Consider the following 16,607-nt stretch of genomic DNA (forward strand, 5'->3'; position numbering starts at 1 on the left):
TCTTCTCCCATACCGACTCGCCGGCCCTTGTAACAGATCGCCCCACAGCACAGAGCAGACTAACCTAGTATCCAGCAGATGCTGAATTAATATCTGTTGCCTTTTGTCTCTTGTTGGCTTGCTTCTCCTGTACTGTGACTTGGTCTTATGCATCAGATGTCCCCAGTGCTCAGCTCTGTGCCAGGCACATAAAATGTTAAGGAATTCATTGAATGAACTAGGAATTCCTGGGTGGGCCAGGGTACTCCCCTCTACAGGGTGCTGAAAGCAGGCAGCAGCCACTCACCCCAGAACCTCCCGGTGGCCAGGGAAAGGAAGGCCAGGTGGCTGCGGTGAGCGCATATGTGCCCGGCAGGTGGCGCCAGAGACCCCAGGCCCTCGGCCCTCCGGGAGCGTCGGACGCGGCGCTCAGTCGCGCAGCCCCTCTTCCTTCCGCCGGGGCGGCCCAACCGGATCGGCTCTGCGCACACTGTGCGCTCTGGGCGCGTCTCGGGTTCGGATCCTGCCGAGTGCACCACGCCGCCCGCCCCGCCGCAGAGCGCACCATGGCGCTTCCCCGGGCCCGGGCCGGTGCCTGGGCGGCAGCGGCCAAAGTGGCCCAGAGGCGCCGCCGCGTGGAGGGCGCAGGAAGATCGCCGAGTCCTGTGACCCGGAGCCAGCGCGCGGCACTTTACGTCCACGTGAGTGGGAGGAGGAGGCAGGGCAGGAGTCCACATGCTGACTTGTCACGCGTGAGCCCACCCGCCGACTTTCCCCGCTCCCGGACGAGGTCTTGGCTAGGACCCGTGCCCTGGCAGGGAAATGTCTGTGCCCGGGGACCTGAAGTCTCTGGTGCTCACCAGCGCGGTGACCTTTGACCATGTGGCTTCCCTTCTGAACCCCAGTTTTGTCTTACTGAAGTGGGCATAATCCCAGTCTTAGGGAGTTGTGTGGTTCAGATGGCATAGCCACTGTCGACAGACCTGGAATGGGGTTGGGAATGTGTGCAACTGGACCCTGGAAGTGGCCCAGGGCAGCCCGGAGTCCCCGCTCACCCCCTTCCAACACCCCTTGCCCCCAGTGGCCCTACTGCGAGAAGCGCTGCAGTTACTGCAACTTCAATAAGTACATCCCCCGCGGCGTGGACGAGGCTGCTGTGCGGAGCTGCCTGGTGACTGAGGCTCAGACACTGCTGCGGCTCAGCGGGGTGCAGCGGTGGGTACTGGGGGGCTGGAGGCGGGGCTTGGAGGGAGTGGATAGGACGGGTGCTGCAGGCCTCCTGGAGGGCTCCCCCAGGTCTCATCTTCTTTATCTTCTTTACCCAGGGTGGAGTCTGTGTTCTTTGGTGGAGGCACCCCGAGTCTGGCCAGTCCCCACACTGTGGCTGCTGTCCTGGAGGCAGTGGCCCAGACAGCTCACCTGCCCACAGACTCTGAAGTCACATTGGAGGTCAACCCCACTTCTGCCCCAGCCTCTAAGTTGGCAGCATTCGGGGCAGCAGGAGTCAATAGGTTGTCCATTGGCCTCCAGGTAACCAATCTGCCCACCCCATCCTAGGGCACCTAGCCCTTCCATGCTGTCTCTCCACTGGTCACATTCATTTATTGGGCAAACATTTCCTAATTCATTTTTAAAAACAATTCTTCATTGTTGAAAGTATTATATTTGTCTCCCTTTTTCCCCCATTGACCCCCTCCAGCCCCAGGCCTTCAGCACACAAGGCTAGGACCCGTGCCCTGGCAGGGAAATGTCTGTGCCCGGGGGTTACGCATATATGCCTGTGTCCAGGGGTTACGCATATATGCACACAAGGTCCTTGGTTGATTACCTCCCACCGACCCACCCTCCCCTGCCTTCCCTCCGATATTCCGCACTCCGTTCCATGCTTCCATGTTTCTGGATCCACTCCGCTTCTCAGTCTGTTTTGTTACTTAGATTCCACATATGGGTGAGATCATGTGATACTTGTCTTTCTCTGACTGACTTATTTCACTTAGCATGATACTCTCCAGGTCCCTCCATGCTCGGACAAACATTTATTGAGCCCCTTCTGGTTGCCAAGGCCTAGTACAGTGGTAGGCAAACTCATTAGTCAACAGAGCCAAATATCACAGTACAACGATTGAAATTTCTTTTGAGAGCCAACTTTTTTAAACTTAAACTTCTTCTAACGCCACTTCTTCAAAATAGACTCGCCCAGGCCGTGGTATTTTGTGGAAGAGCCACACTCAAGGGGCCAAAGAGCCGCATGTGGCTCACGAGCCGCAGTTTGCCGACCACTGGCCTAGTAGGTACTGAAGTGTTGGGTGACGCTTTTGTAACTATGCTATTGTCTGCTTCTGTGCTAGTCCGCAGTGCTCCAAGCACCCTCCATAGGGCCTGGCACATAGTAGATGCTCAGAAAAGGTTTGTTACATGATTGGAGACACAGCAGGAGGCAAGCAGGTGGTCAGCTCATTGCAGCACGGTCAGGGGGGTCTCTACAAAAGGCTTTCAGAGTACAGACTGAAGGGCACCTCAGTCTGATGAACTCATAGGAGCCCTCCCAGACCGGTGATGTTTGAATAAGGAGGAGGAGTTCACCAGGGGAGAGGGTGTGGGAGGAAAAGACACAGGATATAGAAGAGGGGGAGCTAGGAGTCATTCCTTGTGACTGGAGAGGCTGGACACAAGGAAGCCTTCAGCACCATGCTGGTGAGTTTGGGTTTTGCCTAGTGGTTTACAGGGGAGCCTGGAGGTGTTTAGGTAGGGAGAAACAGAATCCTCCCAGGTTGGCCTCTCGTGTTTTCACATCCAGTAGTGCTTTCCCCATTTCTAATACATGCACCACTTACCATAGGGCTTGGGGTCAGAGCCTCGTTCTCATGGGACATACTGAAAGGAACACATCATTGCTGAGATAGTCTGGCCCCAGATGCATGCATATCTGGACTCTAATTGTAAAGAAACCTAAATCAAGAGACTTTTTGCCCTGGCTGGGTAGCTCAGTTGGTTAGTGTGTCGTCCTGATACACCAAGGTCGTGGGTTCAATCCCTAGTCTGGGCACATACAAGGATTAACCAGTGAATGCATAAATAAGTGGAACAACAAGTTGATGTTTCAATAAGAATATTAAAAGGAAAAAGACGTTTTGTATGTGTGGTAAGAACAGATAGCATGAGGTTGATCTAACCTCTTACAAATTTTTAGTATATAGCATACAGTAAAAATTTGTTAACGGTTAGGACAGTGGTGAGCAGCAGATCTCTAGAATTTCTTCATTAAGCAATATTTTGAAAAAAAAAATAACTGGCCCATACTCTTCAAAAAATGTCAATATCATGAAAGATATGGAAAGGCTAAGTATCTAGACTAAAGACAACGAATGAGACAGTGACGGCTGAGTGCAATGTGTGACCCCTGATTGGATCCTGGAGTGGGGTGGGAAGAGGAAATTGCTACAGTAGCCATTATTGGGACAGGTGGCCAGATTTGAATATGACTATGTATTAGATAATGGCATTGTGTCAGCGTTACATTTCCTGAACTCTGTAATTGGCTTGTGGTTATGTAAGAGAATGTCATTGTTGTTAGGAAGTACACACTTAACTATTTAGGGGTGAAAGGGTACAATATTTAAGTTGATTACATTTAAATAACCCATTTGCAAATGCTCACTAGCATGTGGCCAGTGGCTACCGTCTCCTACTAAAATGTTCTATAGCCGCACTGACTATATGCCAGTAAACACTTGGCATGTGATCATTTAAATTTAATTCTCTTAAGATTTAAATAGCCACATGTGTGAATGCCTACTGTATTGGACAGTGCAGGTATAGAACATTTCCGTAGTGCTGGTCTGTAAATTACTCTCCAGTGGGTCATCATCATCATCATATGTGTGTATATTTATAGAGAGACAAAGCAACTGTGGCAAAATGTGAGTTGGTGAATCTAGATGGTGGTGTTCATTGACTTTTTTTTTTTTCAACGTTTCTATAGATTTGAAATATTTCAAAATAAAGTTAAGAAAGACTCTTGGCTTTGGGGCCAGGCAGTCCTAAATTCCAGGTCTGACTCTGCCACTGTGTGACCTTGGGCACGTTACTTAACATCTCTGAACATCAGTTTTCTCATTTGTAAATTGGGAGCCAACGTTGAAGGGTTATAAGGATGAATTAGACCAGGGGTGGGCAAACTTTTTGACTCGAGGGCCACAATGGGTTCTTAAACTGGACGGGAGGGCCGGAACAAAAGCATGGATGGAATGTTTGTGTGAACTAATATAAATTCAAAGTAAAGGAGAGGAGGGGAGAGCAAGAGAACCCTCCGCTCTTTCGGCTCTGCGGGCCGGATAGAACAGCCGAACTGTAGTTTGCCGACTGCTGAATTAGACATTGCATAAAAAAGCTTGGCACGTAGTGCGTGACCCTTCAGTGAATGGTATGCCCTCGGTATGGGGTCTGGCCCTTCCCAGGCATTAGGGGTGAGTTGATTACATATTTGACCAAATATAGCAGGCTAATTTTTAAGTTGATCATTTTTGCTTGGCCCGTGAATGATGTTATAAATATCCAAATGGCCCTTGGCAGAAGAAAGGTTCCCCACCCCTGGTCTGCAGTAAGGTGGGTCAAGTGGTCTTGTTTCCCTCTGAGCCAGCCTGTGTGCTTACGGAGCCTCTCTCCCCAGTCCCTGGATGACACTGAGCTCCAGCTGCTGGGGCGGACACACTCGGCCAGCGACGCTCTGCAGACACTGGCAGAGGCCCGGTGCCTGTTCCCCGGGCGCGTGTCTGTGGACCTGATGCTGGGGCTGCCGGCACAGCAGGTGAGACCCTGGCTCAGGCAGCTGGAGGAACTGCTGCGCCACTGTGACGACCACGTCTCCCTCTACCAGCTGTCCCTGGAGCGGGGCACTGCCCTCTTCACCCAGGTGCAGCAGGGTGCCCTTTCTGCCCCGGACCCCGAGCTGGCTGCTGAGATGTACCAGGAGGGACGGGCAGTCCTTCGGGAGGCTGGCTTCCGCCAGTACGAGGTCTCCAACTTTGCTCGGAATGTAAGTCCTGGGGCTGATGGCCGAAGGTGGGGAGTGGGCAGGCTGAGGCGAGCCCTAGGAAAGGGATCCTGTGGGGAGAAGGGTCTCAGCTGGGTCCTCGAGGCCTGAAGTGGGGGCACATTTTAACCAGGTTCCCCTTACCTGAGCAGCCACAGGACGGCTAGCTTGGCTCTGCCCTGACTATTCTCTCCCTCCCCACAGGGGGCGCTTAGTACCCACAATTGGACTTACTGGCAGTGCGGCCAGTACATTGGCGTTGGGCCTGGTGAGTCCCCTGTGAACCATAGGAGGGGTGACTCAGGAGTGGAATGTCACGGTTGTGTGATCTTGGGCCACTTATTAACCTCTGTTTTCTCATATGTACAGCCCGGCAAAAAAGTGATGCATTGAATGTGTATTTTGAGGTGCTTGAAAATGCCTGGCACTGTGGTTCTCAGCCTTTAGCACCCGCCAGAATTCCCTGGAAGGCTTGTTAAAACCCAGGTGGCTGGGCCCCACCTCCAGAATGTCTGGTTGCACAGGGCGGGAGTAAGGCCCGCAAATTTAGGTTTCTGGCATATTCTATGCTGTGGGTCTGGGGATCACACTTTGAGAAGCACGGACAACATCTGGCAGACACGCCGTGTCAGCTGGTATTAACGTGGGTGTGGTTGTTGATGTTGTCAGGGGCCCATGGGCGATTTGTGCCCCAGGGGGCCGGGGGCCTTGCTCGGGAGGCTCGGATCCAGACCCTGGAGCCTGACAACTGGATGAAGGAGGTGAAGCTGTTTGGTCATGGCACCCGGAAGCGCTTCTCCCTGGGCGAGCTGGAGCTGTGAGCATCTGAGGGCACAGGGCGCTTCCCCCGGGGTTCCCCTGGGGCCCCAGAACCACCTCCATGTGCACCTTCTTATTTCTTACCTTGTCCCATACTGCATGGTCCTCATAAGCCCCCCATACACACATCCCAGCATAGATAGGGCTAGCAGGCTGGGAGAAGCACAAGTCTCCTCTCCAAGACCCCTTGATGGTTTTCCTTTCAGGCTGGAAGAAGTTTTGGCGATGGGGCTACGCACAGATGTAGGGATCACTCACCAGGTAAGGGGTCCTGGGGCTCTGGCACACTGCTTCCTCCTAAGCCACGCATAATCATTTCTCACACACACACACACACACACACCCCTCCCATCCCTCTGGCAGCTGGAGATTTGGCTTTAGTCCAGCTGAGGCCTGATGGACAGTGTGGTGCAGTGAGGACTCTGGGCTAGGGCTGCAGAGACCCAGGCTCTAGTCCCCTTCTACTGCACCCTTGAGCACACATCCTTTCACCTCTCTGAACGTCCATTTTCCCAGCTGTGTGGGGGAATAGACTAGATTAAGGGCTTCAGATGTTGTAAGTAGCCCTGAGAGCTCCGATAGGAAGTGTAGTAACCGATCGGTCCAACTCAAGCTTCCCTGGATGGAGTCAGGGCTATAAAGCCCTGGCCATATCCTGAGCAGCAGGGGTAGGGGGTGGGGGGCGAATCGAGGGAGAGCTGGCTTTCAGCCTAAACATGGAGGCGTGGAGGTGCCCACGTCCCTGCTGGCCTGTCAGCCTGGGCCTGGTGTACATGAGAGTCGGTTGGCTGAGATCCCTGTGCTGGACTGTACCCTCCCTCACCCCTCCCCACGCCCCCAGACACACGGCCCAGAGTAGCCCCACACCTCTGACCCTTCTGGTCTCCCCAGCACTGGCAGCAGTTTGAGCCCCAGCTGACCCTGGGGGACGTGTTTGGAGCAAGTGAGGCGGTGAACGCGCTGCTGGAGCAGGGCTTGTTGCTGCTGGATCACAGGTGTGCTGGCGGTGGGAGGGTGGTTAGATGTCTCAGGGAGCCCTGACTACTGGTCACACACCTAGGAAAAGTGAGAAACACTGATGAGGAAGGGCCTGTGGGTGCCGTGGGCCCTGGTAGACGGTGGGCATTGAAGCTGGTGAGAGGAGGCACATCCAGGCCTTTTGGTTTTCTAGGGGTCTTCGGTGTTCCTGGGAAGGTCTGGCTGTGCTGGACTCCCTGTTGCTGACCCTTCTACCTCGACTCCAAGAGGCCTGGCAGCAGAAAACCCCCTCCCCTGTGCCAGGAGGGTGACGGATGTCCCTGCATCCCAGGGCAGTGTCCCGGGTGGGCCTGGGGCTGGACTGACACTACGGACATCTCAGCTCTCATCATGGCCCAGCCCTGGCATCCCCAGGGGACCACCTACCGTGAGGTGGATGGGAGGACCACTGTCGGAGGTCTGGGAAGTGGCATCGAGGGTGCCCACTGCTGCCAGGGCAGGAGTCGTGGTATCTGCGAGTGCCTCTCACGGGTGGTCTCTAAAGCAACGCCTGGCTGGCAGGAGCTTCTGAAGGATCCAGCTCTCGGGCTTCCAGCCCCTGCAATACAGGATGGGACCTAGAAGGGGCTGAGCGATGCTGGCCGACACCTGTGTGCATCCAGCACAGGGCCTGCCTGCTGGACTCGGAACAGTGGGCAAGATCAGAGCAAGCCCTGCCCCTTCTCCTTTGGAACCAGGATATGTTTGGGGTATCAGGAGCCTCACAGACCTTCCTGAGTTTCCTCCCCAGTTCCCTCTCCCTGCAGCCTTTCCCTTAAGAGAGTGAAGGGGGGAAGGGGGCGGGGCAAGCTGGGAAGAGGGAGGGAAGAAGGATTCAGAAAAGACCCAGAGCCTGCTGACCCTCCCCTGGCCTTTCACCTGCAGGGATGGTCGCCTGCTGTGTATGTAAGTAGCCTCACAGGACCCTCTGGAGCCCGTCTTGACTGTGGTCCTCTCCTTTGTCTGGGCCCCTTTGTGGAGCGAGGGATTCTGACTTGGGGGCTAGAGACTTAGTCTAGTCTGAGATTTCTTCCCGTTCCCTGGCAATTATTTACCCGGTGATTTTAGCATCCATCAGTGATCCTTGCCCACATCCTCGATTAGATTGAGGGTTGCAGAATGCTAGTTTCTGACTCTGCCATCCCATCTACATTCATTAACGGGCATTCATCCATATCAAAAGAGCTTTCCCCTTTTGGAGGGCTGACACTCTCAGCCTAGGGACTGCATGCAGGGTGTGTGTACATATGTGTGCATGTGCGTGCGAGAGAGAAAGGCATTTTCCTGTGAAAAGGCTTCCTAACCCTTCATATCAAAGGGTTACTGTGATGCCCAAAGGAATTCAGTCCTGCCGCAAATCAGGGTGTGCGCAGCTCAGCCTCTGGCTGGGTGACTAAGGATGGGGTTCCCCACCCCTCCGCGGTGAGCACGTGCATTTCCCGTGTGCCTGGTGGGTGTGAATATCAGTCCTCCTGTGAACCTGTGGTAAGTGTTACGACTTCTCATTTATTCATGAAATATTCAGCAGGCACTACCGGTGTGCCAGGCCCTGTGCTGGGCACGCAGAGAGGAATAAGACCCGTCCCCGCCCGTGAGGAACTCACCACCGTGTTGACAGATGTATAAAGAGATAAATGTCAGGGTTATCAGTGAGGATGTGCAGGTGAGCCGTGGAAGCCTGCCACGCGTCTGGTTTGGAGGGGCTGGGAGCAGAAAGGGGGAATCCCTTTTTCTTACTACTCCTCTGGCCCTGGGAAGGCTTGTGGGGTGACTGTGCTGTCCCGGGGAGCCTCTTCCCAAGCCTTCCCCTGATCTTGATATTCAAGAAGTGAGCACGGGGCCGGAGCAGGTGCACCATCAGATAACCTGGGCCCACTCAGGTTTCTCCCAGTGGCCAGGCTCCGGCCACCTGAGACACCCAGGCCCTCCCTGCTCACTAGGCCTGGACAGGAGCCAGGGCCGGGTGGGGGTGGCACGGATCAGCTTCTGTGACTCAGCCTGGTCCCTCCCTCCCCAGGTGAATCAGAATCTCCTGGAGGTGGAGCCCAGGAATCCAGTTTTTAAATGCTTCCTAAATGGTTCTAATGATCAGGCCCTTGTGGGGAGTCTTGCCATCTGCCTTCCATCCTTAGAGGCTGGGGTCAGGAGGGTCGTGGGGGACATGGCTACTTCCCCCTGCATCCAGGCCTTCCAGGCCTCCTTCATCAAAAGGGGTCCTCCATAGGGGGATTTCCGTTGTCGTTTTTCACCTGCCTTCCTGAAAAGCACATGAACACAATGAAGAAGTGAACGAGCTACTTTGGAGATGAGAGGAGATGGAGAGATGTAATGTGTGTCAGTGTGTTGGTTACAACTCGAAAGAGCAAACCTTCCTCGTACAAGAGCACTCACAATTTTAGAGATTGAACCACCCCACCCCCGACCCAGTAGTGCGCATAGGCAGGGCAGCTATTATAATTGCCATTTTTATTCAAAGAGGCTCTCTAACTTGACCCAAGTCATCTAAGTAGGAAGTAGCAGAGCTGGCATAACACTTCTGGGCATCCAGAACTTGTGTTACATCATTACCTTATACTTAACCGTGGGTCTGGGTGGACTAACCTGTCTCTTAAATTAGGCAAAATCCTGACCTGTCTCTGGCGCTCTATGCTTCCGGCTTGAAGCTGCCATCTCAGCCTGGTGCTGGGTAGCTCAGACTCGGTGTCTATGGTTTCTCCCCTAAAGAGGCTTGAACAGTGAGAACCCACATGTCCCATCTCCATGTGACCACCTACTTCCTGGGACAGAACTCTATTTTTGCAAAGAAAGGGGCTTAAATAATACAGTTGCTATAGGCTGAATGTTTGTGCCCCCAGAATTCATACGTGGAGACCTCCTCCCCGAGCTGATGTGGATTGGGAGGTGGAGCTTTGGCAGGTGATTAGGTCATGAGGATGGAGCCCTCGTGAATGAGATTAGTGCCCTTTAAGAAAAAAGACCTCAGAGAGCTCCCTAACCTCATGTGATGACATGGCGAGAAGGCACCGAGTCTGCTGGTGCCTTGGTCTTGAACTTCTCAGCCTTTAAAACTGTGAGAAGTAAATGTCTGTTGTTGAAGCCACCCAGTTGATGGTATTTTTGTTATAGCAGCCCAAATGGACTAAGACAAGGATGAATAACTTTAGTAGATTGTATTATTATTCAAATGTTTGCCATCCTTCCTCGAGTGCCCCTTCCTGAGGGCCTGTGGGGGATCATCTCTCCCTGCCCTGTTGAACCTGAGAAGGACCCAGAGACTTGCCTACCCTGACTGTAAGAGCCAGTAGGTGGTCCACCTTCTCTCTCTGCCACAGAGACCTGCCGTGTTCAGACAGAGATTGTGTCGTCAGCCTGGGTCGATGTTGGGCAGAGGAGCAGTCCACCTTGGAGACTTGAGCAGGGATGAGAAATTCAAATCCAAATTAGTGGATTTTTTGGGTTGTTTATTACCAGCATAACTGAGACTAAACTGACTGATACAATTTGTAATCCCACCATTCAAAGATTAATCACTGTTAAGATTCTGGTGTATATATTAGCAAAAATTCTTACATGCAAATGAACATATTTATGAACATATTTACAGTCTTGATATAAATGAGATAATATGCATCTTTCTTTGGAGCCTTTTTTATTTTTTTTCAATTTAATTTTATTGTTTAAAGTTTTACAAATAGTAGTACATATATCTCCTTTTTTCCCCATTGACCGCCCCCTGACCTCCCCTCTCCCCCCCCCCCCCGCACATGCCCTCCCCCGCTCCTCCAGTGTCTGTGTCCATTGGTTATGCTTATATGCATGCATACAAGCCCTTCGGTTGATCTTTTACCTCCCGCCTCAACCCTCCCCTGCCTTCCCGCTGTAGTTTGACAGTCTGTTCGATGCTTCTTTGCCTCTGAATCTATTTTCTTTGGAGCCTTCTTGTTCTAGCTAATATGTGGTTGGCATCTATGCGTGTCAAGTTTATATCTACATCCTCTTTTTTGAGTATAGCTTCATCGGAAACCACTGCATGGTTGTGCCAGAATTTAGTTTACCTTTTCATTTTTGGTGAAATGAAGGGTTTGGTTTTTATTTTTACAAACTCTGTGATGAACATCTTATGTAAATACTAGAGGCCCGGTGCATGAAAGTCGTGCACGGGGGGGGGGGGGGTTGTCCCTCAGCCCAGCCTGCACCCTCTCCAATCTGAGACCCCTTGAAGGGATGTCTGACTGCCCATTTAGGCCCAATCCTAAACGGGCAGTCGGACATCCCTCTCACAATCCAGGACTGCTGGCTCCCAACTGCTGGCCTGCCTGCCTTCCTGATTGCCCCTAACCGCTTCTGCCTGCCAGCCTAATCACCCCCTAACCACTCCCCTGCCAGCCTGATTGATGCCTAACTGCTCTCTGCCAGCCTGTTTGCCCCTAACTGCCCTCCCCTGCAGGTCTGGTCACCCCTAACTGCCCTTCCCTGCAGGCCCAGTTGCCCCCAACTTCCCTCCTCTGCTGGCCAGGTCCCCCCCAACTGCCCTTCCCTGCAGGCCCAGTCGCCCCCAACTGCCCTCCTCTGCAGGCCCGGTAGCGTCCAACTGCCCTCCCCTGCTGGCCATCTTGTGTCCACATGGGGGCAGCCATCTTTGACCACATGGGGGCAGCCATCTTGGGTGTTGGAGTGATGGTCAATTTGCATATTACTCTTTTATTAGATAGGATTTTTATGCACTGGCTTGATCATTTCCTTAGGTTTAGGATAAATGCCAAGAAGTGTGGTTGCTGACTGAGGATACACACATTCTTTGTTTGGATACACGACACCAAACTACCCTCCAGGAAGCCTTCATAATGCACGCTCTTGCCAGCTTGCTAGTGTTCTCACTCCTCTATAATTTTGTCAGTAGCAAACATGATCCATTTTTCCAAAGGATTCCAATCTGAAGAGCACTCTTTTTAAAAAATATATATTACTTTATTGATTTCAGAGAGGAAGGGAGAGGGAGAGATAGAAACATCAATGATGAGAGAGAGAGTCATTGATTGGCTGCCTCCTGCACGCCCTCCAATGGGGTTCGAGCACGCAACCCAAGCATGTGCCCTTGACTGGAATCGAACCCAGGACCCTTCAGTCTGCAGGCCGACCCTCTATCCACTGAGCCAAACCAGCTAGGGCTGAAGAGCACTCGTAACCCTAGCTTTAGCATCAGCTAACATACTGCCTTCCAGTCCGGCAATTATTTTGTCCATCTAATCCAGGGGTCCTCAAACTTTTTAAACAGGGGGCCAGTTCACTGTCCCTCAGACCGTTGGAGGGCCGGACTATAGTTTAAAAAAAAAAAAAAACTATGAACAAATTCCTATGCGCACTGCGGGCCCGGGACGAGTCGGCTGCTAAGCAGGACAGGCAGCGGCACCCGGCGGGCCGGATTAATGTCCTCGGCGGGCCGCATGTGGCCTGCGGGCCGTAGTTTGAGGACCCCTGAATCATTCAAGTCAGAGAGTAAAGAGGATGCAGGCTCTGGGGCCACACAGGTAGAAGACCAAACTGGCAGTGTTTGCCAGTGTGTTGCCTCTTGAATTTCTCTTATCCACATCCACCCAGCTCTCCCTCTATCTTCCTCTCCCTGCTCCACCTTCTTTTCCCTGATGGGATTTTTTAAAAAATATATTTTTTATTGATTTCAGAGAGGGAGAGAGAATCATTGATTGGCTGCCTCCTGCACACCCCACGCTGGGGACCAAGCCTGCAACCCGGGCATGTGCCCTTGACCGGGAATTGAGCCTCCTGGCTCATAGGTCATTGCTCAGCACGGAGCCACGCCGGCAGGGCCCTGCCCGGATTTTTAAAGCCAAATTTTAAAATTATACCAACAACGTGACAGAAACATTAGAATTCTAAACGAGAAAAAAAAATCACCCACAATCAATGGCCCCAACAAATTAAACTGTTTTTATTTGCCTGTGTTCCCCTCCGGTCCTCGTCCAAATGCATGCAGGCTCTGTGCCCAGGACGCTCCTGGCACAGATCTAATTTTGCATTCTGCCCTTTCTGCTTCTCCTCCTGCCATAAGCATTTTTCTGTGTTGTTACATGGTCATCATCTTTTCAGTTAAATTGTTGCACAGTGTTCCAGTGGCTGAATAATTTAATAATTATTACCCTAATGTAAGTCACTTAAGCGGTTCCCCGTTTTCCTCTTATTATAAATAATGCTGCACTGCATGCTTTGATGGAGAGAGCGTCTTTCTTCATCTGAGTTATTTCTTCAGGCCTGTTCCCAAGAACGAGATAGCTAGGCCAAAGGGCATGAATGCTTTAATAATTCTTGATGTGAACCGCAACATTATTTAACAAAGGGTTTTTATTTTTTATTTTTTTTTATTTTCCTGCTCCAAAATAATAATGCTTTTTTTCTCCTTTTCAACCATCTAGAAGAAAGAAAAATTTTACTACCCAGACATTACCATTACTACTACATTTGGATAGCCCTCCCTCCAGAAACCTCTCGGTGCATAGATATACATATAAATGTAGAAATAAAAATAGTTTTCCACAAAAGATACCGTAGTCATGTGCCAGTTTTACAACCTGGTGTTTTGGGTGTTTTTTCCCCCCAGCAACATGTCCTGGGCTTTTCTAATTGGTTCTGCTACCACCAGGGCCTATGTGGTAGCATAATGTATTACATACGGTAATAGCTGTAAGCCAGGCATGTGCCAAGGAGGTTATCTGCATTAGCTCATTTAAGCTCCGCAGCAACCCGGTGAGAGAAGTTCTATTATTATCACGCCCATTTTCGCAGATGCGGAAACAGGCTCAGAGAAATCAATGGACTGCTCAAGGTCACACAGCTAGGAAGTGGTGGGGCTGGCTCTCAGCTTGAGTTCTCTGGGGCTCCAGAACAGGTGCTCATACAAATCATACACAAATGCATTCTTATTGTAAAAAAAAAAAAAAATAAAGATAATAAATGCAAACAATACCACAGCATAGAAAGGAAAGTGTGAAAGTTCCCTTTACACTTCCACAGAGGTTTGATGTGTGCATCGGTTAAGGTTTAACTGCATATGACAAAATCAGAGTAGCGTAAGCTTAAACAAGTCAGTTTAGTTATTTTCCTTCCACATAAAAGAAGTCTGGTCGAAGCATTTCAGGACGAGCATGGTGGACCCATGCTCACGGGTCACGAAGAAACAGGCTCTGTCTTCCTGCTCTGCATCCTCAGTTCATAGCTTCCATCCCTAAGGGCTCCATCTGGGCTCATGTGGTCCCTGGAGCTCCAACCATCACATCTGCATTCCAGGCCCCAAGAAGGAGAAAGGATGGAGGGGCCACAGTGTGTTTTTCCCAGGTGAATCAGCCCCCTCTGAAGAGCTTCTGGGAAGTCCCCCTGCCCCATGACATCCGCTTGCTTCTAATTGGCCACCCTTATACCTAAGGGAGGCTGGGAAATGTAGTTTTAAACTGGGCAATGTTGCTTCTTTCCCCCAGCTCAATCCCCTAGAAGGGCTGGTTAATTAAAAGGGGGAAGAATAGACATGGAGATATAATCAGACAGCCCTGCCACTGTGTATCCTTCCCAATCAATGGACACATATGTACATATAGAAAATATAGTTCAGAAAAAGTCTAATGTGTACATGGTACCTTGTTTCAATTTACATTTTAAAGTTTACCAACCAGATGAAACATTCTCCATTAAATATTTGTTTACTAATAATTGTGTTGTGTGCACATTTAAGCTCTTTGTTTATTTAGCCAATTAAAGCCATGATGATTTCCTAACCGACTTGAGTGAACTAGATGGATAGACAGATGAGAGAGATGTTACAAGTATACTGACTCTATGTCTTATCTGCTGCAAGGATTGCTTCCACTAAGCCAGTGGTCGGCAAACTCATTAGTCAACAGAGCCAAATATCAACAGTACAACGATTGAAATTTCTTTTGAGAGCCCAATTTTTTAAACTTAAACTTCTTCTAACGCCACTTCTTCAAAATAGACTCGCCCAGGCCGTGGTATTTTGTGGAAGAGCCACACTCAAGGGGCCAAAGAGCCGCATGTGGCTCGCGAGCTGCAGTTTGCCGACCACTGCACTATGCTATACTTTTTACCGTTAACGGATTTTTACTTTTTTGGAAGTGAATTTTCTAAAAATTTCAAATGTTTCTATATCGAGTCCATCTTTTGCCTTGTGACTTTTCTTATCAGTTCCAGGCTCCAGAGATTTGGTCAGCTTTCAAGGTGGCTTTCCTTTCCCAGGAGACACAGTCGAACAAAAGGTGGCAGCCAGGCCCAGCTGGCCCGAATCTCCACTCCGCCACTTCCTTCCTGTGTGACTAGAGGCAGGACACTTCCCGCATCCAAGATCTAGTTCCCTTGACTGTTTAGTGAAGGAGTTGGACCAGCCCCAGGTTCTCAAACCTGGCTCTGCATCACAACTAACCACGGCCCCACATAACACGCCCATTCCTGGACATCCCCCTCAGATCTACAGAATCTAAACCTCTGAGCCCAGCAATCTGCATTTGTAATGCTCTCTAACGAGCCCGATGCTCAGCCATGTGCAGAACCTCTGGACCAGCCAGTGTCTGAGACTGCTTCCTGTGGCGGGCTCTGAGTAGTCAGTGAGAGGAGGGAGGTAGCCCTGGGCCACTGTCGTCCGCCAAAGCCAGTTTGCCCTGCCTCTTCCTGCTGGGTCACTGCCCCCATTTCACATCCAGCCTGAGCAGCAGCCCCATCATCCTGCTTCCTTGGGGGTGGGCGGGAGGTGAGATGGTGGTCAGGTTCCTGGGCTATAGCCTGGGGGGTGGTGCCATAGCAATGCCCCTGGAAAGGGGCCATGTCACTTACTAGCTGGGTGACCTTCGTTAAGCCACTCACTCTGCGAGTCTCCATTTTCTCAGCTCTGAAAGCAGGGACTGAGCCTTCTTCAAGGTTATTCTGAGGTTGGCAATGATGGATGGATGGATGGATGGATGGATGGATGGATGGATGGATGGGTGGGTGGGTGGGTGGATGGATGGGTGGATGGGTGGGTGGATGGGTGGGTGGGTGGATGGATGGGTGGATGGATGGGAGGGTGGGTGGGTGGGTGGATGGATGGGTGGGTGGGTAGGTGGATGGATGGATGGGTGGGTGGGTGGATGGGTGGGTGGATGGGTGGATGGATGGATGGATGGATGGATGGGTGGATGGGTGGGTGGATGGATGGGAGGGTGGGTGGGTGGGTGGATGGATGGGTGGGTGGGTGGGTGGGTGGGTGGATGGATGGGTGGGTGGATGAATGGATGGAAAGAGCCTATTGCAGTTCCTGGCACAAAAAGGGCATTTGACAAATGTGGCAGTTATTACTACTAATGTTTTCATTGTGGTGTGCAGTGCCCTGGGCATGCTAGCTCTAAAGAAGGCATGTCCCAAACAGAAATTCCTGGTGCCTGACAAGACAGAAACTTGTTGTTTCTCTGCGATGCTGAAACTTGTCAGAAGGTAACCTGTGGCTCAGGGTAGGACTTGCCACCTCCCAGGTAGCTGGGAGGGTGTGTGCCACAGGCAGACTGACAGCCTCCAGACAGTGGCACCCACCTCAGCAGGTGACTCCTCATACCTCGCTCTCCTTGCTCTCCCCCATCACGTCGGACAGGAATGGCCCCATTCCTCAGGTGGAGGGACCGCCTCCACCTGCCTCCCAGACCCTGACAGCTGGGACACACTCCCAGCAGGTGCCTTTCCTTTGCCCAAACCTCCAGGTTAGGTCTCTCCT

The 16,607-nt window shown here is 51.5% G+C and overlaps 1 protein-coding gene across 2 annotated transcripts; it reads left to right on the plus strand.

Annotated features, from left to right (window-relative positions):
* Positions 1–444: 444 nt before the first annotated feature.
* Positions 445–10,482, plus strand: RSAD1 (radical S-adenosyl methionine domain containing 1). 2 transcript variants are annotated; one of them, XM_080678519.1, is made up of 9 exons: positions 507–680; positions 1,061–1,194; positions 1,305–1,509; positions 4,649–5,014; positions 5,216–5,279; positions 5,681–5,828; positions 6,037–6,091; positions 6,722–6,825; positions 7,002–9,940. In XM_080678519.1, the coding sequence occupies exons 1-9, from the start codon at positions 546–548 to the stop codon at positions 7,117–7,119; spliced, it is 1,329 nt and encodes a 442-aa protein (XP_080534645.1). In that variant the 5' UTR covers positions 507–545; the 3' UTR covers positions 7,120–9,940. The 2 variants fall into 2 exon arrangements, with proteins under 2 accessions (XP_080534644.1, XP_080534645.1); XM_080678518.1 differs by lacking the exon at positions 6,722–6,825 and having other exon boundaries at positions 445–680; positions 7,002–10,482.
* The last annotated feature ends 6,125 nt before the right edge of the window (positions 10,483–16,607 follow it).

The sequence above is a fragment of the Plecotus auritus genome, assembly GCF_963455305.1.
Source record: "Plecotus auritus genome assembly, chromosome: 7".
Lineage (NCBI taxonomy): Eukaryota > Metazoa > Chordata > Mammalia > Chiroptera > Vespertilionidae > Plecotus > Plecotus auritus.

Bases quoted from the DNA above. Each gene is read 5' to 3' on its own strand.
- RSAD1 (XM_080678518.1), top strand. From the start codon at position 546: ATGGCGCTTCCCCGGGCCCGGGCCGGTGCCTGGGCGGCAGCGGCCAAA. The intron at 5,280-5,680 runs GTGAGTCCCCTG...TGATGTTGTCAG, and splicing joins GTACATTGGCGTTGGGCCTG to GGGCCCATGGGCGATTTGTG. The intron at 5,829-6,036 runs GTGAGCATCTGA...TTTTCCTTTCAG, and splicing joins TCCCTGGGCGAGCTGGAGCT to GCTGGAAGAAGTTTTGGCGA.